The sequence below is a fragment of the Lacerta agilis genome, chromosome 11 (assembly GCF_009819535.1).
Source record: "Lacerta agilis isolate rLacAgi1 chromosome 11, rLacAgi1.pri, whole genome shotgun sequence".
Taxonomy (NCBI): domain Eukaryota; kingdom Metazoa; phylum Chordata; class Lepidosauria; order Squamata; family Lacertidae; genus Lacerta; species Lacerta agilis.
The window spans coordinates 26,509,102-26,525,698 of record NC_046322.1 but is presented as its reverse complement, the minus strand read 5'-3'; the positions used below and the strand labels follow the sequence as shown (position 1 = coordinate 26,525,698).

Here is a 16,597-nt window from a genome sequence, read left to right as displayed (position 1 = left end):
AACCTTGGAGTCATTTAGGACTCACATCTGTCCATGGAAGCACAGGTCAATTCTGTGTACAGGGCAGCTGTCTACCAGCTCCACCTTGCACAACAGCTGAGACCCTACCTGCCTGAGCCCTGTCTCGCCAGAGTAATACATGCTCTGGTTTTCTCCCACCTGGACTATTGCAATGTGTTCTGCGTGGGGCTACCTTTGAAGGTGACAGCTAATCCAGAATGCATCAGCTGGACTGGTGACTGGGAGCAGCTGCCAGAACCATAACAACAGCAGTCCTAAAATATCTACATTGGCTCCCAGTACGTTTCCGAGCACAATTCAAAGTATTGGCACTGACCTTGAAAGCCCTAAACGTCCTTGGTCCTGTATAGCTGAAGGAGCATCTCAACCCCGGACATTGAGGTCCAGCTCCCAGGGCCTTCTGGCAGTTCCGTCACTACAATAAATGAAGTAACAAGGAATCAGGCAAAGGGCCTTCTCAGAACTTGCTCCCACCCTTTTGAATGCCCTCTCATCAGATGTCAAACAGATAAACAACTATATGACATTTGGAAGGCATCTGAAGGCAGCCCTGTACAGGGAAGTTTTTCATGTTTTTATTGTGTTTTTAATATTTTGCTGAGAGCTGCCTAAAGTGGCTGGGGCAACCCAGTCAGATGGGCAGCATATAAATAAATAAATAAATAAATAAATAAATAATAAACATGGTAGCAGTAGAAAAGCACTGGTAAGCATGTGAATGTTGTCTCACAGGCCATAGGTTTGGCAAACACTAAGAAATAAGCAACATTTGTAGTGCTTTGCAAAACTCTGTGAGCATGGTCAGAAGTCATTTTAGGGTAATGTGACTGGTTTCGCCACCGGGCGTGCCAAATTTTAGATTTGCACAGGGCACTGCTCAAATTTGAGAGCCTGAAGTGTGCCATTGGCATGGTGGATGTATACAACAATCAGCTCATTAGAGGCTATCAGCCAATATGCAACAGTTACCACATAACCAAATAGTAGTAATGTGATTTGGCTGTTAGATGCTTATTTAAAATGGTGCAGGTCTCTTGCATCCAGAGTCGTAGATCCAATTCCTGGTATCTCTAGCTGAATGCTATATATGGTAATCAGTAGTGGGCTAAATGAACCAATGGCTTGACTCAATCCGAAGTACCGGTAGTTTCTTATGCTGTGATTTCCAACAGGATGATGTGAGTGTCCGGGATTGCTGCTGCATAGCTGTGATCTTCATCTCACTTGATTCACTGAAGTCATAGAAGGGGATTGATCTAGAGTAAGTTATCTGAGAATGGCATATTTGTTTCCTTCCAAAAAATACTGACTCAGAACCATTTTTGAAATACAGTGGGTCTTCTGTGCTGTTTATGAACAAATGGTAAAACCTGACTGAATCAGTGAGTCAATTTTTCGTAGCTTGGAATATGAACGAGCCACTGACATTTTCTTAAGTAAAAATCAACAGGAATGGACAATTTTTCTATAGGCCAAGCATGCAGAAGTCTGTTGATTAAATAAAAAGGAGGAAAAACTAATATTTTAAGAGTTGAGCTGAAACTCAAACACATGTTTTTTTAACCTTACAGTTAAATGTGGCTAAAAACATTTTACAAAAGAAAATAGCTAAAGTCTCAGAAATTATCTATATACTTTAGACAGAGGCATACTAAGACTTTGTGTTAATGGATGGTTAATAATAATAATAATAATAATAATAATAATAATAAAGAGAATTTCAATGTAAGAGAACTTCAGGGGTGTCAACTTGAATAAAAAATTAGGGGGGGCAAGTAAGCCCCTCCCTGCATAATTGACCACAAGACGTGGGACACACATACCATTTGAGCGACAATGCTCATCAACTGGGGGGGGGGGCAGCCCTCTCAAATATTTTATGGTGGGATGAAGGGTCCCCTTAGGAGTTGGCTCATATGTCAGCACCACATAATAATCAAGATGGCACCATTTCTAGCATGAAAACTTCTATGTTTCGAAAACAAACAATGAAATTCAAGGCAATAGAACAAAACACGACAAAAGCAACCACGGCACTTCTAGAATGCTTGTGTATGAGGGATTAGTAGACTTCATACTTGCAAGTTTTTTACAGTATCCACATGAGATCATTCTAGCAACAAAATTTCCCCATTTAATCCTGATTTACCATTTCTGAAGGGAAGTCCAATGTATAAAGAAAAAGCCTGTTAACAACAACTTTGCAGATTAAGCCCCCATCTGTAAACCTGCATAGTGACCACAACAAATCAAACTTGGTAACCAAATCAGAACAAAAATTTGGGAAGTTTTGATTTGAAAGAAAGTAGAGCCAATCCACTGCAGTGGTTTGAGTGCTGGACTAGGACACCAGGGTTCAAATCCCCCCTCAACCACCTTGGCCCCATTGCCATCTTGCAGCTTCAACTACCTCACAGGGCTGTGAGGCAATGCTATATTAAACAACAACAACAACAACAATAATATTTATATCCCGCCCATCTGGCTGGGTTTCCCCAGCCACTCTGGGCGGCTTCCAACAAAATATTAAAATACAATTGTCTGTCAAACATTAAAAGCTTCCCTAAACAGGGCTGCCTTCAGATGTCTTCTAAAAGTCTGGTACAGTAGTTGTTTTTCTCTTATCTGGTGGGAGGGCATTCCACACGGGAGAACCACCTCAAGCACCTCACAGGGAAGGTGAGAATGACGGACGTGTAAAAACAAATATAAATAAAGCAAAGAAATGCCATTTTATAACCGCAACCTTTTACATACAACCCTGTTGATGCCCTATTTTTCCCCATTTACAAAGATCACAGCATCAAATTTGGAGAAGGACTTAGCGTCCAGGCTCCTCCCAGAGTGCCTGAGCATGTTGTCCCTTTTATTTGGCACAAACTTATTGGGACTGGCTGGAAGTTGGGAGAGTCTGGAGGCTTCTTCACGCGTTTTCTGCCCTTTGCAAGATTCCTAAGCACCTCCTCCCGGTCCTGAGGCAGCGCGCGCCTCGCCCGTCGCAGCCAATGGTCACCTCGCAGCCCCGGTCCCTTTCGCTCCGCCCCTCACAGCCCTGCTTAGGGTCTGTCTGCTCTCCCATTTAAACAGCTCCGGTCGGGGCTGCTGCAGTTCAGTGAGCCGGTGTCCGAGCAACAGGTAGGAGCCTCCAGAGCGCTGCGCGCCTTCATGCCTTTCTCCTAAAGAACAGATCCCCGCGCGCATCCCTGTCTCTATCCGAGGCGAGCCTTGAGTGAACAGCAGCATTAGCAGCTCCTCCTCAGCCACAGGTTTTGGGCATCTCCGTTCGCTGGACTGCTGGGCAGGATGAACAAGCGCAAAGCCGCCTTCCTCCTCTTGCAGATTGCCCTGCAGCTTTGCCCTGGCGTAGCCACTCAAGCTCAGCCGCCTTCTCCTCAAGGTAAGAAGCAACAGTCCCAAATTGGAGGCGTCCAAAAAGGGGGGGGGGAGGTGTGTGTGAAGGGGAGCCTCTCGTTTCCCTCGATGGAGCTGAACTTTACAGAAGGCAAGGATAGGGGAATAGGTGGCGGACGGTGGAATTCCCACCAGGATTAAGGGAGCCTTTCTTATCCAGAAACAGGAGATTTGATGAGAAACATATGGCAGCAACTGCAGCCTCTGGTGGGGTGCCCCAAATCCATCTCTTGAGGCAAAAGAAAAGGAACAGCTGGAGTTTAAGCCTCAGACTTGACAAATGAGGTTAGTTTTTAAATCCACCTTTGTAATGGGTGATGGTAACTGTACTGTTATGAATCCGTAAGTTTAAGGAGTTCCTTTAGAACTGAATTTTTGATAAAGCAAAATCAGAATCACTGGATGCTTTTCTTTTGAAGGAATTCGTTTAGAATAAGGGTAGTAAAGCCTATTATTTTATTTTATTTTTTCAAAAAGGTTTGATGCTTGTCTATGTGGAAACACATTCCACAGATTCTTGACTCACAAACCTTCAAAAAGATCGGTAGGAGCACAAGGGTGTACTTTTATCTTGCTTTACCTCTGCTGTTTTCCTACTCTCTTGCCTAGGAATGGAAAGACCCATTGCTTTACTAGCAATATTATTATTATATAGGGTTCTAGCCTGTTTGAGAAGCAATGATGTGAATACAGTATCAGATATTATTTTTTCAGTAATTATATATCTGTGTGTGTGTGTGCCACTTTACCTTGTAAAGACAAAACAACAAATCAAATCAAAAATTGAACAAACTAGCAATGAAAAACAGTGCAGCACAAGCAAAAAAACAACAAAAGTTGCTATAATAACAATAGCCACTTTGGTCAACGAAAACAAACAAAAGCCTGACCAGGATCAAATAAATCAACTTCAATTTAGCTTAAATGCTACTTGAAAAAGCCAGGATTATATGAAACCATATATTTGTTGCATTGACATGTCATAATAAACTATGTTCTTTGTGACAGAAAGAAGCCTAGTTGAACTCTCATTCTCCCCCCCCCCCTCCTTCTCCTCTCCTGATTCAACCGCAAGGAGATCAGAATCTTGTGCTTCTGACTTTGTGCTGTAGCCTTAAACTGTGGTTAATCTCAACTATTGTTTGTTGAAACAAAGTAGTTTTATAACTTAAGGTTTGAAATTGATTTGTTTCAGACAAATCAGTTGTCAGTTTGTCATATTCAGTTAGCAAGACAAACTGCAGTGAATCAAAAATGGAAGCGAAAGCTTCTGAACTCCTTGTGAAGTGTGTTTGTGCATGTGTAAACCAAATGCTCACCTGAATTCAGCCAGAGCTTGATACTGGTGGGCTTCATTGGGGTGGCAATTCCACATAAAGTCAGCACCAGACCTGTAAAATCCTTGCTAGACATATTATGAACCTCATTCAGTAAGAGTATCTGCAGCCTCTAAACTATAGCTATCAGGATTCTTTGGGGTGTGTGCACTAATTTAAATGTGCTTCAAGAATTTGGTGTGACACAGCCCTTAACATACTAGTGATTAAATTCCATTAAACTTGGGATTTTATATAGTGACAGAAGACAACTTGATGCAGCAGAGGCTTCTGTTAGCAGAAAAGGTAAGGAATGTGATTTTTTCATATTCACCCTCAACAGCTGCAGCCCTCATCTGTTCCCAATATGCTCCCAGGGTTTGGGAGACTCACTGGAAACAGTATAAGGAGCTACCGGGGAAGGGTGAATTAGTGAAAATAGTTTGCCTCCCCATTGCAGTGACAAAACCCCACTGTTGGGTCAAAGAGCCTTTAATAAGCAAAGGGACAGCCTTAGATGCATCCAATGTAATTTACCTCTGATTAGGCCACCTCATGAGAAGAGAAGACTTTCTAGAAAAGACCCTGATGTTGGGAAAGATGGAGGCCACAAGGAGAAGGGGACAACAGATGATGAGATGGTTGGACAATGTTCTTGAAGCGACTAGCATGAGTTTGGCCAAACTGCGGGAGGCAGTGAAAGATAGGCATGCCTGGCGTGCTCTGGTCCATGGGGTCACAAAGAGTCGGACATGACTGAACGACTAAACAACAACAAGATGGTGTTCCTGGAGATACTTTATTATTGATTCCAGATGGGGATAATTACTCAGCTTTGAATTGGCATTCATTACTGTATATAATTTGATTTAAACAGTAGTGTCTCATACATTGCTGTGTTGGTAATATTACAAGGACAATAGCATAGTACTGTTGTTGAAAACAGGGATGAACAGTTTTTGTAGCTGATACCTGTTTGCAGATCACATTTTTATGGTTTTGATTTTCCCATACAGGTACAATGCACTGCTGGTTGCTAATTACCTTGGCAGAAAGGGCATTTAAAAAAAAAAATTCTAGCTGTTTAGTGGGTTGTGTGATGATAGATTGTGAAGATACTAAAGAATCATTCGTTCGAGATTAATCAGTTAATTAGCTGAACCACCTTGACTCCTTTCATGCATTACCCAAAGGCTGTAGGTATGGGTAAGAATGAAATCTGAAATAAATTGAATGAAATGGAAAAGAATCTCTTTCATGCTTCTCAAGCAGAATTATTTTGATGAGTAGAATGTTGAATATGTTGTGATGATGCATGTAGGTTAATTTTTTTGAGCTGTAATATCATATCTATTAACCTATTGTATGCCTCCCTAGAACCATAGAATCTTAGAGTTGGAAGGGACCCCAAGGGTCATCTAGTCCAACCCCCTGCAACGCAGGAACCTTAGCTAAAGCATTCATGACGGATGGCCATCCAACCTCTGTTTATAAACATCTAAGGAAGGAGAGTCTATCACCTGTCATGGGAGCCTGCTGAACAGCTCTTATTGTCAGAAAGTTTTTCTGAATGTTTAGTCGGAATCTCCTTTCTTATAACTTGAAGCCATTGTACGAGTCCTACCTTCCAGAGCAAGAGGGGGGAAAAGCATGCTCCTCCCATGTGACAGTTCTTAAAATATCTCCTCTCAGTCTCCTCTTTTCCAGGCTAAACATACCCAGCTCCTTCAAGTGCTCCTCATAAGGCTTAATTTCCAGACACTTTATCATTTTGGTTGCCCTTTGCAAATGTTCCAGCTTGTCAACATCCTTCTTAAATCGTGGTGCCCAGAATTGGACACAGTATTCCAATTGTGGTCTGAAGTAAGGCAGAATAGAGTAGTACTATTACTTCCCTTGATGGAGCCTAGAATAGCATTAGCTTTTTTTGCTGCTGCATCACACTGTTGACTCACATTAGGCTTGTGGTCACCCACCCGCTGGATTAAGGATGATTTATAAATATTTATAAATTAGTAAGTAAACAGCAGAGCACTGGCTGGAGGGGGTTAGTATGGAGCAGAGATTGGGGGGGGGGATATCAGAGAAAAACAATATGTCTATGACCAACTGCAAAACCATGACCAAAGAGAATAATGAATGAATTGAGGGAAACACTTCAAAAGTTATAAAATTACATTGTTTTATTATAAAGTTAACATTTGAAGCCTATTATACTACTTTTAAAAAAGAAATTAAGGGTACGTGCATAGCAAATATGTACAAGACTTGAAGCAACCTTATTACAAACCCTAACATCTATCTATAAATGTGTGCAGTCAGGGTTTTCCCATTGATTTTCCTGAACAGTAGCTGCCTTCTCACCACTGGGACTGCATTGCTTTAGCCTCACTTGAATTGGAGAAACAAAATCTGTGGTGTTCTAACAGAACAGATGTGGGAAAGAGGGTTTTGTTTTGATTCAGGAGACTTAGCTTTTCAGATTCTTATGCGGGGGGGGGGGAGTCTATCCTTGGGCATATTGTGAGTGTGGCCACAGTCCTCAAAGAAGTTTGCAACAGTAAGATTGTCCACTGTGAAGGGTTTTTAGTTTTGTCTTAATTGCTTCATTATGGTTTTCTAAATTTAAGTACAGGCAGTTGCTAGTGAAACACAAGATAATGAGGCTGTAGTCCCTACATATCTGGGAGTAACCTACCTTAATTAAACTCAATAAGATTTACTTCTGAGTAGACAGGTAGAGACCTGCACTGTTGACAGAGCAGGAAAGTGAGCAAAATGTGAGCAGAAACAGAAGGTGGAAACACAGGACAGGAAAATATTTAAAGACAAAATACAAAGTTTAAAGGACTTCATTTTGAAGGCACTGGAATGACATATACTGTCAGGAGCAGTATTCCAAAGGAATTTGTGCCTTTTATTTAACAAAAGCTTCTTAAAATCATAAAGAGCCTTTGGAAAAATATACTTTCTGTTAGAGAATAATGATCCAATGAAATGTCATTATTTCATAAAGGGATAATCCCACTATAGCGAAGCAGTGCAATCCTATACATGCCTACCCAGAAGTTAGTCCCATTGAGTTTGCTGGGGCTTACTCCCATGTAAGTGAGTAAAGAGTTGCAGTCTGAGGTCCTTTGTTATTTTCCCTTTAAATCAATGAGCATTAAAAGTTGTGTGGATTGTGCTATTAAGTTTCCAATGCATCATACTCCCCTCAAAAACTACACTTGGAAAAGCTAGCCACCTCCCACCCGCCTATTTTGAGTTGGAGGCTCATCATTCTGGAAAAGTTGGAAAATCTGTTTCTAAAGCTACCAATCTGTGTCCAAGTGGCTGTTGGAGTGCATGAACAATTGGTTTAATTCACTCTGGGAAGTCATGCATTCTGTGTACACTTGCTGGCTAATAAGCTTTTGTAGATGTTCAGCCCTTCTGTGATAATTAACCTCTGTGAATGTCAGCAGTTAGTTTTTCAAATAAGCACTGCTAAGTGTGTACCTTCAGAAGACCATTTACCCAAAGGCAATTTAACATGGCGTCCATTTAAATCCACTTGGCAATTTGGTTATCTGTAACAAGCTTACCCATCCTGAGTGCTCACTGGGAGGACAGATCCTGAACTTGAGGCTCCAGTACTTTGGTCACCTCATGAGAAGAGAGGACTCCCTAGAAAAGACTCTGATGTTGGGAAAGATGGAGGGCACAAGGAGAAGGGAACAACAGAGGATGAGATGGTTGGACAGTGTTCTCGAAGCGACTAGCATGAGTTTGGCCAAACTGCAGGATGCAGCGAAAGATAGGTGTGCCTGGCATGCTCTGGCCCATGGGGTCACGAAGAGTCGGATACGACTGAACGACTGAACAACAACAACAACAAGCTGCCAGCTGATGGAAATAATTTTACCTCTTCTCAGATTTTCAGTCAGGTATAGATATATGTTAAATAATCCACACCACATGGCAGGATTATTACATTGTGGTAATTTACCACACTGCTATTCGATAAATCTAGGCAACAATTTACCATCTTCATAGGATTGAAACCAGAGGCCTAGTCTCACACATCCTGGTGAAGATACAGCATGGTAAAGGAATAAGCACATTGTACCACACACATAAACATAGCGTGTGCAACAGGTGCTCTCTTTCAGGTATGAGGAGCACATGACTGTCCAGATACCTTTGGATGACAACACCCATCACCCCTGACCGTTCTGGCTGAGGCTGATGGGAGCTGGAGTCTTAACAGCATCTGTTCTTTTTTATTTTTTTATTTTTTTTAATGAAAATTTATTGGTTTTACAACAAACAACAGACAAATATAACACCCACATTAACCCAACACCCATCTAAAAATAGACAAATATACAAACACCAATAATTCTTCTTCTTAAACTGTAAAAAAAAAAAAAAATTCTTGGTTGAATCTTGGTACAGACTTCCCCTGCCTTTTCACCTTCGGTTCTAATCCCAAATATTACTTTAATAACATCATATACCATCATAATCTTAAAAAATCTAAAATCTAAAAGTTAGAATCTAAAAACATTCTTCTTAACAAATCTTGTTTTATAATAAACAATATTTTCCCATTCTTAGCTTAACATAGATCGAATCATATTATAACTTCATATTAATTCCACACAAGATTCTAATTCTTCCCATTATTTTCAATATAAATCATAACAAATATCTTCATTCACTATAACTGCTGTTAATAACAAAAAAAAAATTAAATACCTCCTTTCTTTATCTAAAACTTAAAGTCTTGACACACCGGTTTCAGGTTACCATAATAAATCCCTTTTTCCTTTTTACCCTTAGTAGAGCTCACCCTATCCCCCTTCTGTCCATTTTCTTTTGTCGTCTTGCTCCAGAGCCGCTCCTCGAAGTGACCTTTTTCTTTACAAGTCCACAGATCCAGACTAAGTCCAAAGCAGTCCTTGCATAGAACATCAGGGTACGCACCTTTTCTTCCGGCCTCTCCAGTTCATCGTCACATTCTTCTTTTATTTGTAGACATAAACATAAAATTTTCGCCTTCGCTCCCGAGCTCTCACCTCGAGAGTTAGATATAACAGTATTCTCCGTCCTGGGTCTGCCACCCCCTAAGGACGATTCATTTCTCCGGAGTCGCCATATCATTTCATCCTGTTGTTCCATCAACCCCTTCAGTTCCGTGCCAAGGTTCTCTTCCAATGCAGCCATTTCCTGTGAAGTCTCCTCTGTGGGATATAACTTTTCTGACATATGACAATTCAATATTTCCAATTTTCGGTTGAGCAGTTCCAGATTCAATAAAATAATCCTTTCTTCATCGCTCATTTCACAGTTCGTAACCAAATCAAAAACAAAGCCAAGCATGGCAGAAGCAGGCATAGGTGTCAAGTTACAGTTTCGATTTTCAAACTTCTCCATCTTAATGCCAGTAACTTTCCATTCAATCACAGTCCTTCACAGCCATTTTCCCTGAATCCAGGGCGCAAGAACCACAAATTTTAAAAAGAGATATTGTCCACCAATTTATTCCCCAGAGGGAAATCCAGAAAGTCTCACTTGTCAAACTTCAAGTACTTTGTAGCCATCGCTGTAACAGCAGTCTCTTAAGCTGGTTATTTTCTGTCCCCCGAAGGGAGGGAGGCAGGCTCCCTTTCCAAATATCACCCGGGTCGTCAATAAAACACAAAAGCAAGTCCGATCCAATACTCACGGCCACCGGGTTTCTTAGGCTTCTAATTTGACAGGTAGAACATTGACGCTCATCGCGGGGGCAACCGCCGCTCCGCGTCCCGGTTGGGGCATGTCCCCTGAAGCCCGGCTCCGTTGTCCCTTCACCCCCACTCCCCCTTTACAGGGGGAGCGAGGGAAGGGTTCGGAGCCACAGTGGGCATAGCCGGGGAGCCCAGGGTGCGGGACGCTCTTCCCGCACCCCACCGGAGCCCCGCTTTGCGGTAGCGGGGCTCCAACCCCCGGGACGGACTGGGTCGCCTCGCAGCCGAGGCAACCCACGACCGCTCCGCAATGGCGTCGCCGCCGGAAGTCTAACAGCATCTGTTCTAAATGGAAGCCACCGAAAGCTCAATTTGTATCAATTTTTCCCTGCTTTTGGAGAAGGAATCCCAGAAACCTTTCAACAATGTGCAGACTTCCATGTGAAGCACTTGTATTTCATAGTGTTATAATATGTGTGATGTAAGAGAGGGGAATGTGCAAGCCAGCAGCACAAAGACTGTCCCTGCTTGCATTAATCTCCAAATGGTATCTAACCACTTGCTTGTATCCCAGTGCCCCTTTGCCTCTTCTCAAGTTTCTTTCTCTTCTTTCTCTCTTGTTGAATCAAAAAGCCAAGACCCAGTTTTTGCTTCTAAAGGTGTGTGTGTTCTGCTGTTTTATCATTCTTTACAAATATCCGGCCTTTGTTCACCACTGTCTCTTTATATGGTACTTTTAGTAAGCAAATAGTTTTATAACCTTGTATATTCAGTGATCACTCACTTCAGCAAAATACCATCCAGCAGAACTGTGCTCTTAAGCTAAATCCAGAGTGTCTCCACCCAGAGCCAGAAATAAGTCCTGTCTGCTGTGAAAAATGTACCACCTACAGGGTAAGCTTGCAGGCAACAGTATCCATACTGTGGCTTATACAGTATATGAGTACAGTTTGGTTAGGGAGCTAGCACCATGTTAATTCCTGAAAAAACAAAGTTTAATTTGATTCTTGGCATCTATAAAGCCACATGAGTTTAATTCAAAGAGCTGTATATCCGGAAGGAATGCATTTTAATTTGACTACAATTAGTAAGGTCATTTGACTTAAACTTTTTTTCCAGATCAGACTTGAAGCCATCTAACAAATAAATTATTGGAATCAAATAAGCAGAAGCATAAAATAAGCAGAGCCACTTATGATGTATAAATGTTTCACATATTCCTGATGTACTTTTCACCAGATTGGTGATATGTCTCTTAACACTCTTCATTCTTTCAACACAGTTGGGTTAGTGAAGGGCGATTTTAAATAACACTAATCGGGGGAAAAGCAAAAGCTTTCCTTTTAGCGAAACAGAATAAAATCTCACCTCTTTAAAGGCCAGCCCAAGGAGGAACAGGTGACTGATTTGTAGTGAGTCAGACCATAAATTTTTCTTGCTTGGTACAACAAGTGAAACTGTCCACCGCTTCAAGGTGTTCCCAAACATGCCACCTGAAAGATACTGTACTTGTAACAGAAGATGCCTGGGATATAATCTGTGACCTTCCACAAGCAAACCATGTGGTTTACCACTCACTGAGCTATGACTCACACCAACTAAGGTGGCTTGAGGCAGTTTGAATCTGCAGCTGCAGAGTTCCATTTCTCTCATTGAACTAAACCAGCCCTTAAATGCTCAGGTTGGCATTTGGGCAACGGGAAATGCAAAGTTGGGGTGATATTGGTGGTGAAATGGAATTTCCTGGAGGAGGACATAGCTGATTGGCTGGAAACTGAAACAGGAGCATTCCTGGTTTTGTTTGTTTTTATTTATTTTTTATGGTACAGAAAATACATTTTGAGAAAGCAATTGTTACAGCAGTAAACAACAAACAACTTATACTGATAAAATTACAGTACAGGCTTCTGTCATGCTACAGGAGCATTCCTGTTGCAAGGATGAACTGCACCATTTTATTGAAGTCCCACTTGTATATTATTTATAATAATCAACTTATTGAAATCCTTCTTATCTCTCTATAGTTTTTGATCTTCTTTCTACACCCAACCAGAGGCTAGTAAAAACCTTCTTGCAACAGACACTGGCCGATTCTACACTGAATGAAATTTACGTGCTGTCGACATTCAGACTGCAACCCAAAAGCACAGCTGTTGTATTTGGGCTATATTCCTCCACTGAAAACAGAAAATATTTTGAATTCACAGTTATGGGACGGGTGAATAAAGGTAAGTCCTACAAAAGTCGGGTGGGTGGGTGTGAAAGCAATGAATAGATGTGATTTTATTGGGCATATTCTCAAGAAGGCCTCTCACACAAATCTTCTACAAATAGCGTACAGTTTTTGGTGAAGTTTTAATTCATTTAATTAATGTTTACTCTTGGAATTGTTTTTTACCATCCTCTTAAACACCTTCTGAATACTTGTGTGCTTCTTGATATCCTTCCTAAATTCTGGTGCTCAGTATTGCAGTACTGTATTAGTCTTATCAGTACTGAGACTAGGAATGAAGGCTAATGTAAATAAAATTCTAACACTTTGCTACTGCTTTTTATTGCCTACTTGCATACTCATTGCATTGCATGCTTCAGAGAAGTACGAGAATTAGCTTATGGCAACATCCTGTCTCTGTGTTCCTGAACAGCCTTGATTCCCCGTGTTGGGCGATGGGGGCTGGCATCTTTCTGCCAGCTAACTTCCCACTGGCAGTGATGAATGGTTCTCAAAGAAGCAAGTCAAAGGTTTTTCTTTCTTCCTTTTTCCCCTTTGGGAAATCACTGTTTCAAATTACTGAGGAATTTGATAGATACACGCACATGCTGCATTCAGCATATGAAAGATGGGAACTTAATTTAGTTGATCCCAAAGTTTAGCTTTGACTGTGCAAGATAAACATTCCTGTTGCAAAGGCCTTATAAAATCAGCCACATGACAGAAAACGCTCTTGGCTGGGTGGAATGCGCTTGTTTAGAGCCATAGCACTGGCTTGTGTGGAACTCTGCCATGCTATGGTAAATTCATGAATGTACAGCATGTAAAATGTGTGGTGTTATCTACAAAGGGAGAAATGGTTGTGAAATTAGAATAAACCTACTAACTAAAATTGCATGCTAACCAATTACAGAAACATTTGGTTAAATTGCCTTTAAATTGGGGCTGCAACTTGTGAGTGATTGGCTAGACTAATAGATTTAAAAACTTTTGATTGACTAAAAGGTGAGCTTTTTAAAATGCATTTGGTTGGATCAAGTGCAGGTCTATACAAGTAAACCCCACTGAGGTAAATGGAACTTAACCCCAAGCAAGCATGCACAGGATTACAGGCTAACACTGCAATCCTGTATATGTCTGCTCAGAGTAAGACCCTTGAAGCCAATGGGGCTTACTCCCAGGCATGTGGGTGTAGAATTGCTGCCTAATGGGGCAGTCTGGGGTTGTTTCTAGAGCCAATGTTGTAATTTGAAGCCCAGGTGACCTAAGTGGCAAGAGTGTCTATTTCTAATTCATTCACCACCCACAACTGCATCTGGACTGCAATTCTCCAGTGTGGTGTAGTGGTTAAGAGCGGTAGACTCGTAATCTGGGGAACCGGGTTCGTGTCTCCACTCCTCCACATGCAGCTGCTGGGTGACCTTGGGCTAGTCACACTTCTTTGAAGTCTCTCAGCCCCACTCACCTCACAGAGTGTTTGTTGTGGGGGAGGAAGGGAAAGGAGAATGTTAGCCGCTTTGAGACTCCTTTGGGTAGTGAAAAGCGGAGATATCAAATCCAAACTCTTCTTCTCCAGCCACAGTACTACATGCTCTAGTAACCTCATATGTAGCTCTACATGGGACTGCCCTTGAAGATGTTCCAGAAGTTGCAGCAGCTGCAGAATGTAGCTGCTAGATTAATAAATGCCACAACAAAATAGGATAATATTACACAGATCCTTAAAGAGCTGCACAAGATCCTGATTTGCTACAAGAACTACTTTCTTGTAGTATATATCCCTATATTTGAAGCGCAAATATTTGAAGGAGTGTCTCCCATTATCTGCTGTCCCATGCAATAAGGTCTGTAGGAGAGGCCCTGCTAGTGTTTCCATTGGCGCATATGGTCCATTCTACAGTCAAACAATTCATGGTTTTCTATCTGTTGTGGCACCCTAGTTATGGAACTCAGTTCCAATGAAGATACATTTCCCCCACTCCACTGGCATTCTTCCTATGTCAAGTGAAGACCCATTTGCTTCTTCAAGCTGTGTAGGATAGGAAGAGTATGTAAGGTAGTCTGACTTCTCTTGTAATTATATTCTATTGAAATTCCTTTTTCCGGTTTTAATTTTGATGTTTTTGTATTTTATTAGTATAGTTGTATATCACCCTGGTAACCTTCAGATTGAAGGGTGGTTTAGAAATGTGATAATGATGATAATAGTTATAAAGAAGTTTGTTATAAATCGGCAAATAAAGAACATGTGTTTTGCTTTAGAACAAAATGTTTGTCATATAAAAAAATTAATGCAAATATAATTTGAGAGCTAATGAACTGAGCTTGAACCCTGGGATTACAGAGGCACTGTGGGTTGGTGATTCCCATGTCCAGAAGATTGGCCAGTCAATGGGGTTGCACTTGCTCTAGAAAAACACATTCAGGGTTTGTGGGTGTCCCTGGATTCATCTTTGTTGCTGGAAGCTCAGGTAGTCTCAGTTGCTAGGAGTGCCTTTTACCAGCTGTAGCTGTTACATCAACTATGGTGATTCTTGAAACAAACAAACAAAAAAATCCTTCCAGTAGCATCTTGGAGACCAACTAAGTTTGTTCTTGGTATGAGCTTTCGTGTGCATGCACACTTCTTCAGATACACTAAAACAGTGTATAAATTATAAATTCTGTGATTTATCAATTGACTACTGAATTTGTAATTTACTATTGAATTTAATGCATTAAAATATTAAAACTGCATCCTTTTCATTCTTCTCAAATCATAAGGATGCTTTAAAAAAAAAAGTGGAGAAATGAAATTATTTTTTAACCAAGTCAATAGTGTTCCAGAAGTGGACAGTGATCACAAAACCATATGCTAATCCATCAAAATATATGCTGCAGACTCCCCAGATACCGCCATGTCTACTTTTCCCTCTCTCCTGACCCTCACCTGGATATACACTCAGAGGAAACTGCCCATCTTTTAAAAATAGCATTTTCTTTAAAAGTTGTGTGTGCTCACTTAACAACAGCTCTTTGAAGCCTATTCAAATATCCAACAGGATTTCTGATATCCTAAATTGAAACATTTTTTTACTGCCTTTCATAAGCAGAGCAGCAGGGACTCTGGTTTTCTCCACAGTGAAAACGACTGTAGTCTTCATTGTCCATTGGCACCATTAAATTCAAACTTTTCCTGCAGTGGAAGGGTGCAGCAACACAGATGGTTTAAATATAATAATGTCTTTGGTCCTTCCTAGCAAGCATTTCCCCCTCTGCTCTCTCCAAAAAAAGTATTCCACCCCTTCAGATGAACCTTGATCTTCCATCCAATCCAGCTGCCCTCCGGCAATCCTGTCTCATGGCCATTGGCCAATTGTGAGCTCTTCCACCCTTTCCTTTATCTATCTTTCTCTTATTCTCTGCTGGATTTATCCAGTCTTGCTCCAGATGCAGGATCTTTCTTATAGGCCTTGCCAGATTCAAAGCTGGAGAATGCTCACATATCTTTAAATCTGCAGTAGATAAGGCAGCAGAGATTCCTCTTGCCATGGATTCCAACACATGGCTCCACAGGAGATCACTGGTAGCTTTGTTCCTGGGGCAAATAATGCAAGGGGGAGGGTTTATTTTTACAAGGATTACAGCACATAGAGAAAGGGCTAAATCCCTCCCCACTCTCATCATAGTCCCGTTTCTTACTGTTTCTTCCCTCAGTTGCTTTTATTTTCAAAGGGGGGGGGGAACCCCAAGACATCATCATCATAATTAATTATTATTATTTATTATTTATACCCCGCCCATCTGGCTGGGTTTCCCCAGCCACTCTGGGCGGCTTCCAACAGAACATTAAAATGCAATAATCTATTAAACATTAAAAGCCTCCCTAAACAGGGCTGCCTTCAGATGTCTTCTAAACTTGTTCAGTGTTCTAATGTACAGTA

The 16,597-nt window shown here is 41.2% G+C and overlaps 1 protein-coding gene across 1 annotated transcript in view; it reads left to right on the top strand.

The window, feature by feature from the left end:
• The first annotated feature begins 3,093 nt into the window (after window positions 1-3,093).
• Window positions 3,094-16,597, top strand: part of THBS4 (thrombospondin 4) — a 36,919-nt gene continuing 23,415 nt past the window's right edge. The window contains exons 1-2 of the mRNA XM_033164187.1: window positions 3,094-3,418; window positions 12,487-12,690. Coding sequence (XP_033020078.1) covers window positions 3,325-3,418; window positions 12,487-12,690 — 298 coding nt within the window. The 5' untranslated portion in view covers window positions 3,094-3,324. The remainder of the gene's footprint in view (window positions 3,419-12,486; window positions 12,691-16,597) is intronic.